Here is a 16,259-nt window from a genome sequence, read left to right on the forward strand (position 1 = left end):
CGGTGGCTTCTCTTGTTGCAGAGCACGGGCTCTAGGCACGCGGGCTTCAGTCGTTGTGGCTCGCAGGCTCAGTAGTTGTGGCTCGTGGGTTCTAGAGCGCAGGCTCAGTAGTTGTGGCTCGTGGGCTCTAGAGCGCAGGCTCAGTAGTTGTGGCGCGCGGGCTTAGTTGTTCCGCGGCACGTGGGATCTTCCCAGACCAGGGCTCCAACCTGTGTCCCCTGCATTGGCAGGTGGATTCTTAACAACTGCACCACCAGTAAGTTCTAGTAGTTAATTTTTATTTTGAGTGTAGTTTGCTTATTTTTATGCAGCTATTTAAGAAACTACTTTGTAGTTGAGATTACCATTTGTACCTTTTTTCATTAATAGCTGTTAAAATCACTCTTTTGTTTTTTTTTTTTTTTTTTTTGCTAGATTCGGAAGGGCAGGGAAATTCCTTTTTAAACTGAAAGAACTTTGTGATAGGCGTACTTTAAAATGCTAATTTCATTAATATCAAGCTTTTTCAAGGGTTGTGAAAACTCTTGTCAAAAAGTTACGTTTTTCCAGGTGGTGTTTTCTGCTATGTTAATAGTGAGTTTGTGTTTTTCTGCCACATAATTTCATCTTTCTACATATTTTTAAAAATTCTTAGATTGCATACTGCCTAGGTTATGAAATGATAGATAAATGATTGGCATTAAAAAATTTTAAGTATCAAAGTGCCATCTATGATGGTGGGAGCATTCATTTGAAGACTAAAGAGATTACAGATCAGTATCGATTCTCAAGAGTAGACGAGCGTCACGCTAGGTCCAGACTTGGTACTTTCCTGGTGGAAGGCTTGGTTGTAGCAGAGATGCTATAGCAGCTCTCAGCCAACCAGTATCCGAACAGATAAAAATGCCATACAGTGAAAACGAAACCCAGAGTCGACATTCAGACAGTGGGAGGAGTGACTTTAAACATTTTCTGTATCTGACATAGTTTGTCTTTAAATGTGACATTAATACATTCTGCCTTAAGAACTGATTGCAGCCTCTTAATAGTGAGGCTTTTGAACTGGCAGTAGGGATAGTTTTTAATCTGTGTAGGCTTACTCTGTGAAGACTGCAAAGGTTCGTGTCTGCATGACAGCCAACTTGCCTTTTGGGGACGTGGGGATAGTTTATAGAAGCCTGGCAATTTTTCTCATAATACAATGAAAAATGTTCCAACAACAATTGATTTAAAATGTGTTTCTGCTTCATTGAGGGAGATTTCTAAGTAAAACCTCATTAGGCCGTTGGGAAAGGCAAATTCCTTGCACCGTCTCTGTGCCGTAGTTGGTCGTTCTGGTCTAGTTCCCTCTGAGAACTGGATGGCCACCTGCACGCAGTGCTGTCGGGCCATGTCCGGAGTTCAGAGTTCACAGGATCCAATGTGCCTCGGTCAACCGGAAAAGCAAAATGAGTCAGAATGCTCCATGCCTTGCTTAGAACTCAGCTAGTGAAGCTTCAGCCGAATGGGGTTTAAACAGCAACTTAAGGTTAGTGCTCTTCTGAATTAACAGCACCTTTATTCTGGGTTTGTTTTTCAAAAGCAGATCTGCACTCTGCCCCTCCCGATGTCACCACGGGCCTCGCACAGCATCAGCACACCTACTGTGAATGTCCACAGCTGGCTTCCGTGAGAGGAGCCCCTCGGGGGGGCAGCGGGAGCGTCCTAGAGACGGCAGGTGGTGAGCATCCTCTCTTCCTTCTTTTGAGACAGCAGAGCCCAGGTATTGGACCTCACCTTGGTGTCTTCAGTTTAGCAAACCTGAGCCAGCCATCAGGTATCATCCTGGTGCACTTAAACTGCCCGTGTGTATATCTTGCGGAGAAATAATCAGGAATAGCTTCGGAATTGGTCAGATAGGGAAAGAGGGGAGTAGGGAGGAGAAAGCCTTCACATTTAAATCAGGCGCCCAGAGTTTGGGTCTACGATACTGTGGGAAAATGAGAAGCTGGGGAAGTTTCCTTTCGTGGACCCAGTAGGATGAGGGCAGCCCTGCCTGGGACAGCAGCCCCGCCTGGGACAGCAGCCCCTGCAGTCTCCCTCCTCAGCAGCCTGTGATCAGTGCGGCCATGGCTGGGCTGTCCCACATGCAGGCCCCGAGATGTCAGCCTGAGTCTCGTCTCCTCATTTGTACTATTTCCTTTTGAAACAGTTTCCAGTATCTTTTATCAGAATTACATGGAGTTTTCCTTCCAATGTGCCAAATTTGAGTTGCAGAAAAATCCAGAGTATCTCAGGAGTGTTTTATACTCCTGAGCAGTTGGTCAGATTTTGTTGAGGTCTTTCAGCTCCTTGTTCAGGTGCGAGAGGAGAAACAGTCAACATGAAGCAGGCTTTACATTTGTTAGATAGATCTTAAAATTTTAATTTGTTACTCTTTAAATTTTCTTTTTTTAAATATTTATTTATTTACTTATTTATTTTTTGGCTGCGTTGGGACATAGTTGTGGCACGTGGGGTCTTTCGTTGCAGCGCGCGGTGCGCGGGCTCCTCTGTAGTTGCGTCTCGCAGGCTTAGTTGCCCCGTGGCCTGTGGGATCTTAGTTCCCCGACCAGGGATCAAACCAGCATCCCCTGCATTGCAAGACGGATTCTTAACCACCGCACCACCAGGGAAGTCCCTATTTAAAATATTTTAAGAACTTGGTTGAGGTATAAATGACATATTTTCTACTGCACATATTAACGTGTGTAATTTTATCAGCTTTAAGAGACATGTACACCGTGAAATCCCCACTGCAGCCAGCACACCCAGTGCTCCTGGAGGCTTCCTTCCTTGTGTGCCTTTGTAACAGGTCCTTGCTGCCCTTTTTGGCTTCCCTCAGACAACCGCTGATTTACTTCCTGACACTATAGATTAGTTTGCACTTTCTAGGATTTTATATAAATAGAATCGCCCAGCATTTATTCTTTATTGTCTGGCCTCTGCCACTCTGCAAAATCATTTCGAAATTCATCCATGTTCTTGCATGTATCAACAGTTCATTCCCTTTCTTGATCTATTTCATCCTACAGATGCACCCTAGTTTATCTTTTCACCTACTGATGGATATTTGGGGTGTTTCCAGTTTTTGTCTATTAGAGGTAAAGCTGCTGTGACTATTCCTTTACAAGTCTTTGTGTGGGTATCTCCATTCATTTATTTGGGGTCAATACCTAGAAGAAAACCTGGATCATATAGTAGGTTTATGTTTTAGCTTTTTAAGAAATTGCCAGACTGATTTCCCAAGTGGTTGTACCATTTTACATCCCCGCTGTTAGTGATAAGAGTCCCAGTTCCGGGCTTCCCTGGTGGCGCAGTGGTTGAGAGTCCGCCTGCCGATGCAGGGGACGCGGGTTCGTGCCCCGGTCCGGGAAGGTCCCACATGCCGCGGAGCCGCTGGGCCCGTGAGCCATGGCCCCCTGCGTCTGCGCGTCTGGAGCCTGTGCTCCGCAACGGGGGAGGCCACAACAGTGAGAGGCCCGCGTACCGCAAAAAAAAAAAAAAAAGAGTCCCAGTTCCTCCACATCATTGCCGAGAATTGGTATTGTCGGTTTTTAAATTTTAACCATCCTAATAGGTGTGTAGAGGTATCTCTTTATAGTTTTAATTTGCATCTCCCTAATGACTGATGATGTTTAGCATCTTTTCATGTGCTTATTTGCCATCTATATATCTTTTTAGAAGAGTCTGTTCCAATCTTTTGCTTACTTTTTAAAATGTGTTGTTTGTTTTCTTACTAAGTTTTGAGAGTTCTTTATATAATCTAGATACAAGTTTTTTATCAGGTTTACAAATTGTACTTTTTCCCAGTCTATGGCTTGTGTTTTCATTCTCTTAATAGTGCCTTTCAGAGAGCAGAAGTTTTTAGTTTTGATGAAGTCCAGTTTACCATTTTTTTCTTTCATGGATCCTATTTTTGTGTCATATCTGAGATATATTTTCCTAACCCGAGGTCATAAAGGTTTTCTCCTATAGTTTTATGTTTTATGTTTAGGTGTATGATTCATTTTGAGTTAAGTTTAATATCAGTGCAAGGTATGAACCTAAGTTCACTTTGCTGTATATGGGTGTCCAGTTGTTCTAGGATCATGTAATACAAAGACCCTTCTTTCCCTATCCAGTTTCTTTGGCATCTTTAGTGAAGATCGGTGGACCGCATATGAGAGAAGCCTGTTTCTGGGCTCTGTATGCTGTTCCACTGCTTTGTCTGTCCTTATACCAGTACCCCACTGTCATGATCATATATGTATATGTGTGTGTGTGGGGGGATTATATAATAGATCTTGAAATTGTGTACTGTAGTTTGTCTTCAACTCTTCTTTTCATTTAAAAAATTGCCTTAGCTATTCCAGTTCCTTTGTATCTTAATATATAGTTTAAAATCAGTTTGTTAACTTCTACCAGAATTCCTGCTGGGTTTTGACTGGTACTTCACTGACTCTCTAGATCAATTTGGAAAGAATTGGCATCTTAACAATACCATATGTTTCAATTGATAAATATGGTATATCTCTCCATTTACTTAACTCTTTAAAAAAATTTTTCAGCACTGTTTTGTAGCTTTCAGTGTACAGGTATTGCACATATTTTGTTAAAATTATCTCAGAATAGAGACTTCCCTGGTGGCGCACCGGTTAAGACTCTGCGCTCCCAACGCGGGGAGCCCGGGTTCGATCCATGCCACAACTAAAGGAGCCTGCGAGCCGCAGCAAAGGAGCCTTCCTGCTGCAGCTAAGGAGCCCACCTGCCACAACCAAGACCGGGTGCAACCAAATAAATAAATAAATACTTTAAAAATGTGTACATTAAAAAAAATTACGTTATATTTTTTGATGCTATTATTGTACAAATGGTATTTAAATTTTTTTCCAGTTGTTTATTGCTCATCTAGAGAAAGATAGTCGGTTCTTGTATATTGACCTTACATTAATTCTAGTAGTCTTTTTGGTAGATTCTGTAAGATTTCCACGTGTATGATCATATTGTCTATGAATACCATTTTACTTTTCTTTCCAAATTGTTTGCCTGTAGGAACATTCAGTTTCCTGGCTTTATTGCAGTGTCTAGGACTTGTAGTAACGTCAGTTAGAAATGTCAAGAGTGGACACAACTTGCCTCGTTTCCCATTTTAGGGGAAAGATCCGCTTTTCAATTTTTAATTGTGGTGTTAGTCATGGGTTTTTCATAGATGCTCTTCATCAGGTTGGGGACGTTCCTTTTTTTCCCCTAGTTTTCTGAAAATTTTTATCATGATTTTTGTTAAATGATTTTTAAAATGTGTTAAACTCATCACATGGTTTTTCTTTCATAGTTTGTTAATATAGTACATTTCATTGACTGATTTTTGAAGATTAAGCCAAAGGTGTGTTCTCAAGATAAACCCCACTTGGTTATGGTGTATTACCCCTCTTACATATTGTGGATTTGATTTACTAGTATTTTGTTAAGGATTTGTGTCTATGTTTGAGATAAATACTGGTCTGGGATTTTTGTCTGGTTTTGGTATCAAGATAATACTCATCTCAAATGAACTGAGCAGTGTTCCTTCCTCTTCTGTTCTCACGTCAGTTTTGTGTCTTTGGAGGAGTTTGTCCGTCTTGCCTCCACTCCACAGGTTCCCTCATTGTGGGTTGGTGTGGGACCTGTGATGCTGTCCTGCCCGGTCCTGACACCAGCAGTTAGGGTCTCCTCACCCTTCATCTTAATCGTTCTAGCTAGAGCGTTCACTGGATTTTATCTTTCAAAGAACCAGTTTTAGTGTAATTGTTTTTCCTCTATTGTTTATCTTTTTTTTCTATTGCATTTATTTCTACTCATATATATTACTTCTTTCCTTCTCCTTACTCTGGCTTTCCTTTGCTCTTCTTCTTCCAGTTTCTTTATTTTAAATCCAGAATGTGTTTATCGAGAGGTTTTTCTGTTCGTCTTGATTCAGTTGCTGCCTCGCCTGCCCCTCCCACATCGTCTGCTGCTTTTGTGATGGCAGAGACGGTGCCACGGCCCCAAATATTTGCTCTCTAGCCCTTTAAGAAAAAGTTTGCCAGCTCCTAGTACAGGAAAATAAGCAGAAAATACAGACAATTCACAAAAAGAAATGTAAAACTAGTTCTTACACATGATGTTCACTCAGCCTTTTTCGCAATTAGAGAAGTGCACATTGTTGGTGGGAGTGCAAGGCAGCTCAGCCTCTCTGGAAGAGCAGTTGGTAGGACCTGTGTCTGTGCTTCCATTTGGGCCCAGCAGTGCCAGTGTGGGGGTTACCCTGAATGCACACCTCTAACAATAGGAAACACACGCACACGAGGTCGTTCGTCGCAGCACTGCTGTACCTGCAAAATGTTGGGAAGTACCTGTTACCAAGCCTCTCAAACCGGTTGAATAAACCTGGTACATTCACACTGTGGCAGACCGCGCAGCTGCCAGGAGTAGCGAGAAGACCTTTATGACCCGGAATGAGGTGCTTTTCCAGGAGACATTAAGTGAAAAGGCGAAGAGTAAAGGAACGTTTATAGTACACCGCCTTTTGTGTGAGAAATAGGAAAATAAAGCAAGCATAAACCTACTATCTCTATAGAAGGAAATGCAGGAAGGATAAGCCAGAAAGCAGTGGGCTGGTTCAACCCGCAGGTGCATGGGGTGGGGTGGGCAGAAGGACTTTAGGAGGGAGTGACATTTCTTTGAGTTTATCTTTTTATATAGTTGTGATTTTTAGAAGTACATTCTACACATTCGAAACATAAACTTAATGGATGGAAGGAAGGGAAAACCCCTAAAACTAGAAGGAGTCGTAAGTAAACAAACCTGATTGTATTTCCAAGAACTACGTAGTCACCCTTAAGAGGGTGAGGGGAGAGAGCTGACAGAGGTCAGTGATGGACACAGCACCCTCGGTCTGGGACGAGGCTGTGTAGGAAGCACAGAAAACCAATTCTGAACTCTTGTTCCTAGCTTTGCTTCTGTAGTGGTTTGGGTACAACAGTTGGAACTGATTCTGTATCTGTGATAGCACTGAGCGAAGGTGTTGGTGTTAGGAGCCAGGGTTCTCGCTGCAGAAGGAAGGCGCCCAGACGTGGAGCATAGCACTGGGGGCCCTGGCGTGGACTCGGGGCTCTAGGATAGAGACCTGTATCTGTTACGCAGCCCGTGTGCACATGTGTATTGTATGTGTAGGGGGTGTGCATATCCATGGATACATACATGTGCATGTGCACAGCATACGTTCTCAGCTCTGTGTGTTAGAAGAAGAAAGACACAGAGCGGCAGCAGTGAGCACACCAAGCCGCCAGGCCTTGGCCTTCAGTACCTGTCCCTCTCAGGAGAACCAGGAAGGGAGGAAGGAAGTCAGGCGTCAGCTGTAAGTGTCAGTGGACTGCTCAAGCTGGAAAGTAATTCGGCAACCGTTGCAGTAAACCTTGCCTCTGGCAGAACGACCAGTGGCTGTTAAATGGAGGGAGAGCTGGGTGAAGATCGGGATACTCGTGAGGTCCTGAAGTGTCTCCTCTCACACTCTTATTGGTGGCACAAGCCAAAAATAGTACCGATAGTGGAGCCCTGCACGGCACATGGCCCGGGTGACAGAAACCTGCGTCTCCCGGAGGGTAGGTGGGTGTCCCGTGGGTCTGGACGTGATGCTCAGGTACTGCTTCAGCCAGGAATGCAGCATCTGACTTGAATCCTGAGAAAACCTCAAGCAAGCGCAGGATGAGGTAAGTGCTACTTAATGATGGAAAGAACTGGACTCTTTCAAAGTGCTGGCGTTGTAAAGGACAAGGGAGACTGCTGACCAGGCCAGTGAGTGCAGCTCTCGATCGCTGGCCCAGCCCTGGAGGAGGGAGGTGCCAGCTGCCTCGCGGTGCACGGAGGTGGCTGGGGCTCCAGGCCTTGCCCTCGCCTCCTCTGCCAGAGCGCCTGCTTGTGTTCCCACGTGCCTTTTCCTCGGAGCGCTTGTCACCGAGGCTGGTGCCCTGTTCCACCAGCACATGTATGTATTTCTGCTGGGTTTTGTGCTGCAGATGGTGACCTGTTTGAGGGCAGACTCTTATCTGTCTTGGCTGACTTTACATCTCCCGGAACGGCGTTCCTTAATAATTATGGAGGACACCAGAGAGCTTTTAGCTTATGCGGGTTATATCTCTGTATATTTACCATATTAGAAATTAAAACTAAAGATTTAAAAAAATATTTACTAACTCATTTAAAAAAATAATAAGCTTATTATCTCTTAACATAAGTAGCACATATTTATGAAAACAGTTCTAATACAACGAGATGCCGTGAGAAGGGTAGGCTTGTCTGCTGCGGTTGCTGGTCTCTCATAGCTGGCGAGAGGGCAGCGTCTGGGTGGGTTCCGTCTGCTGGGCGTCCCGCACTGTGTGGCCTCTGGAAACCTCCACTGTGCGCGTGTGAGAGAGGAGAGGGAAGGAGCAAATGGTGTCTATAATGTGATCCCTGAAAGGGTCTCGGGCACCCCCAGGGGTCCCTGGGCCACTCTGAAAACCGCTAGCTTAGAACAAGTTCTGGTTCCTGGAAGGCATTCAGTATACATTTGTCAGATGAACTAATAAATTCCAAAATGGCCATTTGAGGGGGCCAGCGCTTGGTTGGATTTACAAGTTCCGACGCACTCACGCGGGTGGTCTCTGGACCTGGATTCCGCATCCAGCCTCAGTGCTCTCTTCCCGTGGCAGGTGTCCCCGTGAGCAGCAGAGTGTCCTCCAAGATCCAGCAGCTTCTTAACACCCTGAAGAAACCAAAGCGCCCTCCACTGAAGGAGTTCTTCGTGGATGATTTGGAGGAGGTGTTGGAAGGTGAGTGTCCCAACTCTGGCACACTAGTTTGTGCAGACAGGGCGGCCGTTACATCTGAGGACACAGGCAAACATCCTTCATATGTGGGTCAGACCCAGACTCTGTGGTCATCGTGTGTGGTGGGGACCTCAGCATCACACATGACCTCGGGCTCTGTGTCAACAGCTCGTAGTTAAGAGACAGCGTCTCTCTGTGCCTCTGGTCCAGTGGTTAGTACTTTGTTAGAATACATCTAAGATTTCATTTTACTTCCACGATTTAAATTTTTATTTAAACTTTAAATGTGAAATACTTGTCTTCCCGTGGTTTTATTTATTTATTTATTTCCCCCTTGGTTTTAAAGTATTATATCTTTAGCAAAGTTTGGGCTCTTTTTCAGGATTTTAGCCTCTCATTCATGAATGATATATATATTTAAAGAAAAAAAATATAGACTTATTTTTTTTAATTACCAAGAAACAAAAAGGAGTATAAATCTGTAGAAAAGTAAGAGAAGTGAAGCCCCATACAAGATAGCAGCGTGTGACGTGTGGCTGGGGCCTCGGGACACCAGGCCACCCCCTGCCCCCGGCCTTGCACCTCTGCTGTGCGGTAGTCCCACAGACAAGCTCTGGTGTCTCCTCCTACTTGAGGATTAGACATGGCTGTTAGGGCACGTCTGTGTAATCAGATCACGCCTTTCAAATTCAGAGTTCAATGCTATGAATGCTTTTTAGGAAGTCTTTCGTACATTTGGGCAAATCTTGATGACATATCCACTGGAAACGTAATAGATTTTACTTTATTCTTTTCATTCAACGTGGTTTGAGCACCTAAACTGAAGTGGTGATTCTACTCTCATCCTTTATAAGTGGGGACACCTGCTTCTCAGGTGCCTTCTGGGTGAAAGCCTGGGGGTCGTTGTAATCCTGGGGTTACAGTAGCCAGGGTTCATCTTGATCCATGACTAGCTCTCTTTCCATCCTTGCTCAGTTGGTCTGTGACTGTTACAACGATGGGGAAATCTAATAGCCTTCTTAAAATTGGTATTTTTAAGGAAGAAAAGTATAAAATGTGAATGCCTAATGGTAGAGTATGTGCCTGGTTCTGTGAAATGCTGCTTTTCATGCTCGGTTTTGCTTGTAGCGCAGCAACCAGATCCAGATCAGCCGAAGCCTGAGGGCGGCCAGACGGCGGTGCTGAAGGGGGAGCTGCTGGCCGTGGGCAGCACCTGGCCGCCGTCGCTGCTGGCCACCTTGCAGCAGTGGGGCACCACGCAGCCCAAAGCCCCGTGCCTGACCGCCCTGGATACCACGGGGAAGGCCGTCTACACCCTCACCTATGGCAAGTGTCAACAGAAAGCAGCTGGGCGCTGGCTAGCTGTGAAATATTACATGTCGTACAACAGACGTGCAGCTTGAGGACCGTGAGAGAACAGATTCCTGACAAGCTGACACAACTGGCAGGGAAACAGAACCTCGCCTCCCCCCAGGGGCCCCTCCCGGGCCACTGCCCTTCCCCCCCGGGGGACCACTTCCTGCCTGGTGGTTTCGAGAGTTCACATCTGTGTGTGCATTTCTGAACAGTGGAGTTTAGTTTTGTCTCGTTTTGAACTTTGGACAAGTGGCGTCAAGCAGTATGTGTTTTTCGTTTGGCGTCTTTTGCTTCCATTCTATGTGTTTATGTAACACGAATCGCATGCATTTGGCTGGACATGTTTTCACGGAGCACTCAGCCCCGAGGCACTTTTGGCCCCCAGGCCGGCGCCCCCCACAGCCGAGGCCAGCGCCTTGCTGACCACTGGGTGTGAGCCAGTCCGAGGTGCTCTGGGCTGCGTCTTGCTCAGCGTTGTCTGAGGTTCATCCCTGTGCTGTGTGCTGCGTGGTCAGTTCATTCTCGTTGATGGACGGTATCTCATTGTGAGAATGCAACGTCTGAGCTCAGCGGCAGGTGGGCGTCTGGGTTGTGTCCGCTCTGGGGCTGCTGCGTGTCAGGCTGTTGCGAACGTTCTCTGTGGGTCTGAGGTGGACGTGTAGGCATTCGTGCTGCTGTGGGCGTAGGACTCGCTCGTCAGCTTCAGGACAAGCTGGCGAGCTCTTTCCACGCCCCCAGCCCTGGGGGAGGAGTCCCAGCACTGGGTACTGCCTGTTCCCATTCGCCTTCCTTGAGGGAGCATCGTGGTGTCCGGTGCCTGGTGCTGAGGGTGCTTCTAACGTGCTTACTGGCAGCTTGAACACCTCGTGCTATGAAGTACCCAGATCTTTGGCTCATTTTTCTGTGTGCTTGCTAATGCTTTTTATGTTTCAGATACACACCTTTTGTCCAGTACATGTTTTGCAAATATCTTCTTCCACCCTTTGCACTGCCTTTTAACACTTTTAATTGTGGCTTTAGATGAATAAGAAGCCTTAACCTAGGCTTAGGTTAATGTAGTCTGATTTATCTGTTTTCTCCGTTGTTTGTGCTTTCTGTTCTGTGTAGAAAGTCTTTGCCAGACCTAAGGTCACAAAGGCATTCTCCTCCTCCGAGTCTTCTTCTGAAGACTCGTTCTACTTTTCACACTTGTTGTTATGATCCATCTACAGTTTAGTTTTGTGTATGGTGTGAACTTGGACTCATTTTCTCTCCTTTGAATGGAATTGACCCACTATCATTTGTTGAGAAGCAGCCCTTCCCCTAGATATGGCTTTGTCATCCGTCAGGTGAAAACTGTACTTGTGGGTCTGTCCTCTTCACCATCCGCACTTGGCTGAGTTGCTGGAGCTTTACGAGTCTGTGTTGGATGTCAGTCCTCCAGCTCTGCGATTGCGCCTCAAGATTTCCTTGACTATTCTTTTTTTTTTTTTTTTTTTTTTTTTTTTTTCCCGGTACGCGGGCCTCTCGTTGTGGCCTCTCCCGTTGCAGAGCACAGGCTCCGGACGCGCAGGCTCAGCGGCCATGGCTCACGGGCCCAGCCGCTCCGCGGCATGTGGGATCTTCCCGAACCGGGGCACGAACCCATGTCCCCTGCATCAGTAGGCGGACTCTCAACCACTGCGCCACCAGGGAAGCCCTCCTTGACTATTCTTGGCCCTTTACATTTCCAAGTAAACTTATTTATTTATTTTTGGCTGTGTTGGGTCTTCGTGGCTACAGGCGGGCTTTCTCTAGTTGCGGTGAGCGGGGGCTACTCAGCTACTCTTTGTTGCAATGCGCAGGCTTCTCACTGCGGTGGCTTCTCTTGTTGCGGAGCACGGGCTCTAGGTGCGTGAGCTTCAGTAGTTGTGGCACACGGGCTCAGTAGTTGTGGCTCGCGGGCTCTAGAGCACAGACTCAGTAATTTTGGCGCACAGGCTTTGTTGCTCCGTGGCATGTGGGGTCTTCCCGGACCAGGGCTCGAACCCGTGTCCCCTGCATTGGCAGGAGGATTCTTAACCACTGCATCAACCAGGGAAGCCCTCCAAGTAAACTTTAGAATCAGCTTGTCCATTTCCAGAAAAAAATCCTTCTGGGATATTGATTGGCAGCGCACTGAACCCATTGTCCAGCTTGAGGCGAATCGGTGTCGTTGCATTTATGGGATCTTCCAGCTCATGACCCTGGAATATCCCGCCTTTGAAGGCCTACTTTAGTTTCTCTCAGTGACGTTTTACGCTTTTGAGTCCAGGAGTCTTGAGCTTCTTTCGTTAGATTTATTCCTATTGTAATGGAATGATTAAATTTTTTTCTACTCAATTGCTGCTTGTAAATAGAAATGCAATTGATCTTTTAAATGGTGACTTTGTATCTAGTGATCTTGTTAAAGTGACATATTAATTCTTTTTGGTCTATTAATGAGTAGTTTTGGACATCCTGTGCACAAGTTGAGCCCCTGTGAGCAATGACGGTGTTGTCTAGGCCTTTCTAGTTCTCACACCTTCGGTTTCCGTTCTTGTCTCACTGCACAGGCTGGAACCGCCAGTGCAGTGTGAATCCTTCTCTGTCTTAGGTGGAAAGCAATTGGTCTTGAAGTACGCTGTTTACTGTAGCTTTTTTGCTTCTTTTATGGTAGAAATTCTTTGTCATAATGAAGTTCTGTTTCTAGTTTGCTGAAAGTTTCGCACCATGGGTTGGCTTTTTCTGCTTCATCGAGCTGACCATACAGTTTCTCTGCCCTCCTCCACTAATTTGATGAATTACATTGATTAATTTTCAAATGTAAAGCAGCCCTTGCATTCCTGGATTAAATCCCACTTGGCCAAGATATCTTTTCAATAAACGCCCGGATTCTAGTGGCCAGTATGCTGTTTGGGGTCTTCGCATCTGTGCTCATTAGAGAGATGGCTCTGTAATTCTTTTGTTTTGTTTTGTTTTTGTTTTTGTTTTTGTTCTGCGGTACGCGGGCCTCTCACTGTTGTGGCCTCTCCTGTTGCGGAGCACAGGCTCTGGATGTGCAGGTTCAGCAGCCACGGCTCACAGGCCCAGCCGCTCCGCGGCATGTGGGATCTTCCCAGACCGGGGCACGAACCCGTGTCCCCTGCATCGGCAGGCGGACTCTCAACCACTGTGCCACCAGGGAAACCCTGTAATTCTTTAAGAAAGGAGCTCGCTGCGCACTCATGAGTGTGCTTTGCTGACAGCCTCCACCTGGAATTCAGCTTCCGGGTGCGGGTTACACGAGGCATTGGGACCAGGCCTGTGTTCCATTCAGCACAGACTTCCCTTGTGAGGGAGCCTGCAGGGACTGCGGCCGGACGGCGTCACCCGCATTCACTGTCCTGCACTTCCCGGGAGCCCTTCTTGTGCCTCGCTCTGCCTCAGTGCTTCCTGAAGACCCCAGCCTGTGGTCCTTCTCTCCTTGTCTTGCGTTTTAAGTCTGTATCCACTACACCCGTAAGACACCACTCACTATTCTTGCTTTTTAAGTCAGGAGTCGTGCTGTTTTTTCTTTCCTTTGCGGAATGTTCCTTCCTGCCACTCCGCGTTTCCCACTGTAACCTCTCCTGCTGGCTGTGGGGCTGCCCGCATCTTCCTTTGTGAAGGCGACAGGCATCTGTCAGCACTCTGAAGACTTTTGTGATATCTTTTGAGGAGTGAGATGCCAGATTATTGCTCCTCTCTGGATGAGGATGTGTCTTTTTCCCTGTGATGGCTTTTTGGCTTTGGCTTGCATCTGTCTTACTGTGATGTACATATTTAGCTGTTATGTTCTTTGAAAGTTTCCTGCTTGGGGCCCACAGGGCTTCGTAGATCAATGGAATGGTGCCTTTCATCAGTTTTTGGAGAATTATAGCCATAGTTTCTTGGTATAGTGCTTCTTCCCCATTTCTCTCCTATCCTCCTGGGAGTCTGATTACATTTATATTAGTACCTTTTCTGGGTCCCACGTGCCTTTTTTATATTTTGCGTTCTTTTTTAAAAAATTAATAATTGATTAATTTTGGCTGTGTCGCGTCTTAGCTGCAGCATGCAGGATCTTTCATTGTGGTGCGTGGGCTATTCGTTGCAGCCCACAGGCTTCTTTCTAGTTGTGGCACGTGGGCTCTCTAGTTGTGGCATGCAGGCTCAGTAGTTGTGGCGCATGGGCTTAGTTGCCCTGCGGTATGTGGGATCTTACTTCCCCAACCAGGGATTGAACCTGCGTCCCCTGCATTGCAAGACTGATTCTTAACCACTGGACCACCGGGGAAGTCCCATGGCATCCTTTTTATATATATACTTCAGTTTGGAGATTTTCTGTTTTCCTTTATTCACATTTTATAAAACTGGTGTGATCTGTGTGACCCTTTCCTCTTGTGGGGAGGTCCCCAACCATGGGTTTTGTCTTATGTGGCGACTTGGGGGCTCTGCCTGGCCTTTCAGAGGTTTCCACGCGCTGTGCATGGCCCCGAGATTCAGCAGACTCCTCTTGAAGCCCCAGTCTCCGCGCCCCAGCAGCAGCACTCCGAGGGGCGCAAGGCCGTGAGATGTTCGTCTCCTGTGGGTGCCAGACGCTAAGCCCCGCCCCCCCCCCGCTTTTGTAAGAACGGCTGCCGAAGGTCAGCTCACCTCCCAAGGGTTTCCCCAGGGGTCTTAACTCCTCTAGTTGTCTTTGCTGCTTCCGACAGATGGTTTTGCATTTTATCCAGTCTTAAGTCATTTTGGGTGCGAGTGCTGGTCTGCCACCACTGCTTTTTCCTGTGTGGAAGCAGAGTCTCTGACCTTTATGCTTTTAAGATTCATCCGTATCATTGTGTATAGTTGTAGCTCATTCATTTCTATTGAGGTATGAATATTGAATATTTCAGAATATATGTCTCCATTATACTGCTGATGGACTTTTGGGTCATTTCCAGTTTTAATTGTTACAGACAGTGCTACCGGGAACATTCCGGTATGTGCTACCTGGTGTGTAAGCGTGCATTTTTGTAGGGTATGAACTTAGGAGAGGAGGTGCTAGCTAGTTCTGGGATTATGACATCTTTACATTTATCAGATAATTCCAGACTTTTCCAGTTTGCACTTACCTGATCAGTGTATGAGTCCCACCTTCTCCCTGTCATTGGCAGGCTTATTAATTTTGGCTAATCTGGTGAGAATATGGTGACAGTCGTTGTGGTGCTAATTTGCCTTTTCCTGATGACTAAGTAGGTTGAGATCTTTTCCTGTTTTTGATCATTTGGGTTTTCTCTTTTGTGAAGTGTTGTTGAATCTTTTGCACATTTTTATACAGGGTTATTTGTGGGCGTTTTGTGTGTTCTGGATGCCAGTCCTTGTTGGTGGCTTACTGTGCGCCCTGGCCGCTCACGGCCCTGCAGCAGGCTTCCCTCCTCCCCTCCTGGGCTCTAGCTCTGCTGTTCTCCCACCCGCGTTTAGACTTGCCGCACACCCGGAGGGAGTTTAGTTTGTGTGTGTGGTGTGGGCCTGGCCTCCGGGTCAGTTCTTCAGGAATGATGGCAGTTGTCCCGTTCTTGTCCCCTCGGTGCTACCTGTGTTGTAAGTGGAGTTGTCCACACGGGGGTGGGTCTGTTTGGGGTTTTTTGTTTTATCACGTTGATTTATATTCTACCCTTACGCCAATAGCATGCTCTTTTTTTTTTTTTTTTTTTTTGCGGTACGCGGGCCTCTCACTGTTGTGGCCTCTCCCGCCGCGGAGCACAGGCTCCGGATGCACAGGCTCAGCGGCCACGGCTCACGGGCCCAGCCGCTCCGCGGCATGTGGGATCTTCCCGGACCGGGGCACGAACCCGTGTCCCTGCATCGGCAGGCGGACTCTCAACCACTGCGCCACCAGGGAAGGCCTTTTTTTTTTTTAAAGATTTTTTTGTTGTGGACAGTTTTTAAAGTCTTTATTGAATTTGTTACATACAGTGTTGCTTCTGTTTTATGTTTTGGTGTTTTGGCCTCGAGGCATGTGGGATCTTAGCTCCCCAACCAGGGATCGAACCGACACCCCCTGCATTGGAAGGCGAAGTCTTAACCACTGGACCGCAGGAAGTCCCAGCCACGCTCTCTGAATTGCTGTCGCTTTATAAT

The 16,259-nt window shown here is 46.6% G+C and overlaps 1 protein-coding gene across 3 annotated transcripts in view; it reads left to right on the plus strand.

Annotated features, from left to right (window-relative positions):
• The window catches only part of DIP2A (disco interacting protein 2 homolog A), a 92,355-nt gene that overhangs the window by 31,155 nt on the left and 44,941 nt on the right, over positions 1–16,259 (plus strand). For 2 of the 3 annotated variants that reach the window (XM_065876757.1, XM_065876759.1), the window contains 3 exons: positions 1,562–1,699; positions 8,688–8,807; positions 9,933–10,130. In XM_065876757.1, coding sequence (XP_065732829.1) covers positions 1,562–1,699; positions 8,688–8,807; positions 9,933–10,130 — 456 coding nt within the window. The remainder of the gene's footprint in view (positions 1–1,561; positions 1,700–8,687; positions 8,808–9,932; positions 10,131–16,259) is intronic. The other variant, XM_065876758.1, reaches the window with a different exon arrangement.

Source organism: Phocoena phocoena, chromosome 4, assembly GCF_963924675.1.
Source record: "Phocoena phocoena chromosome 4, mPhoPho1.1, whole genome shotgun sequence".
NCBI lineage: Eukaryota > Metazoa > Chordata > Mammalia > Artiodactyla > Phocoenidae > Phocoena > Phocoena phocoena.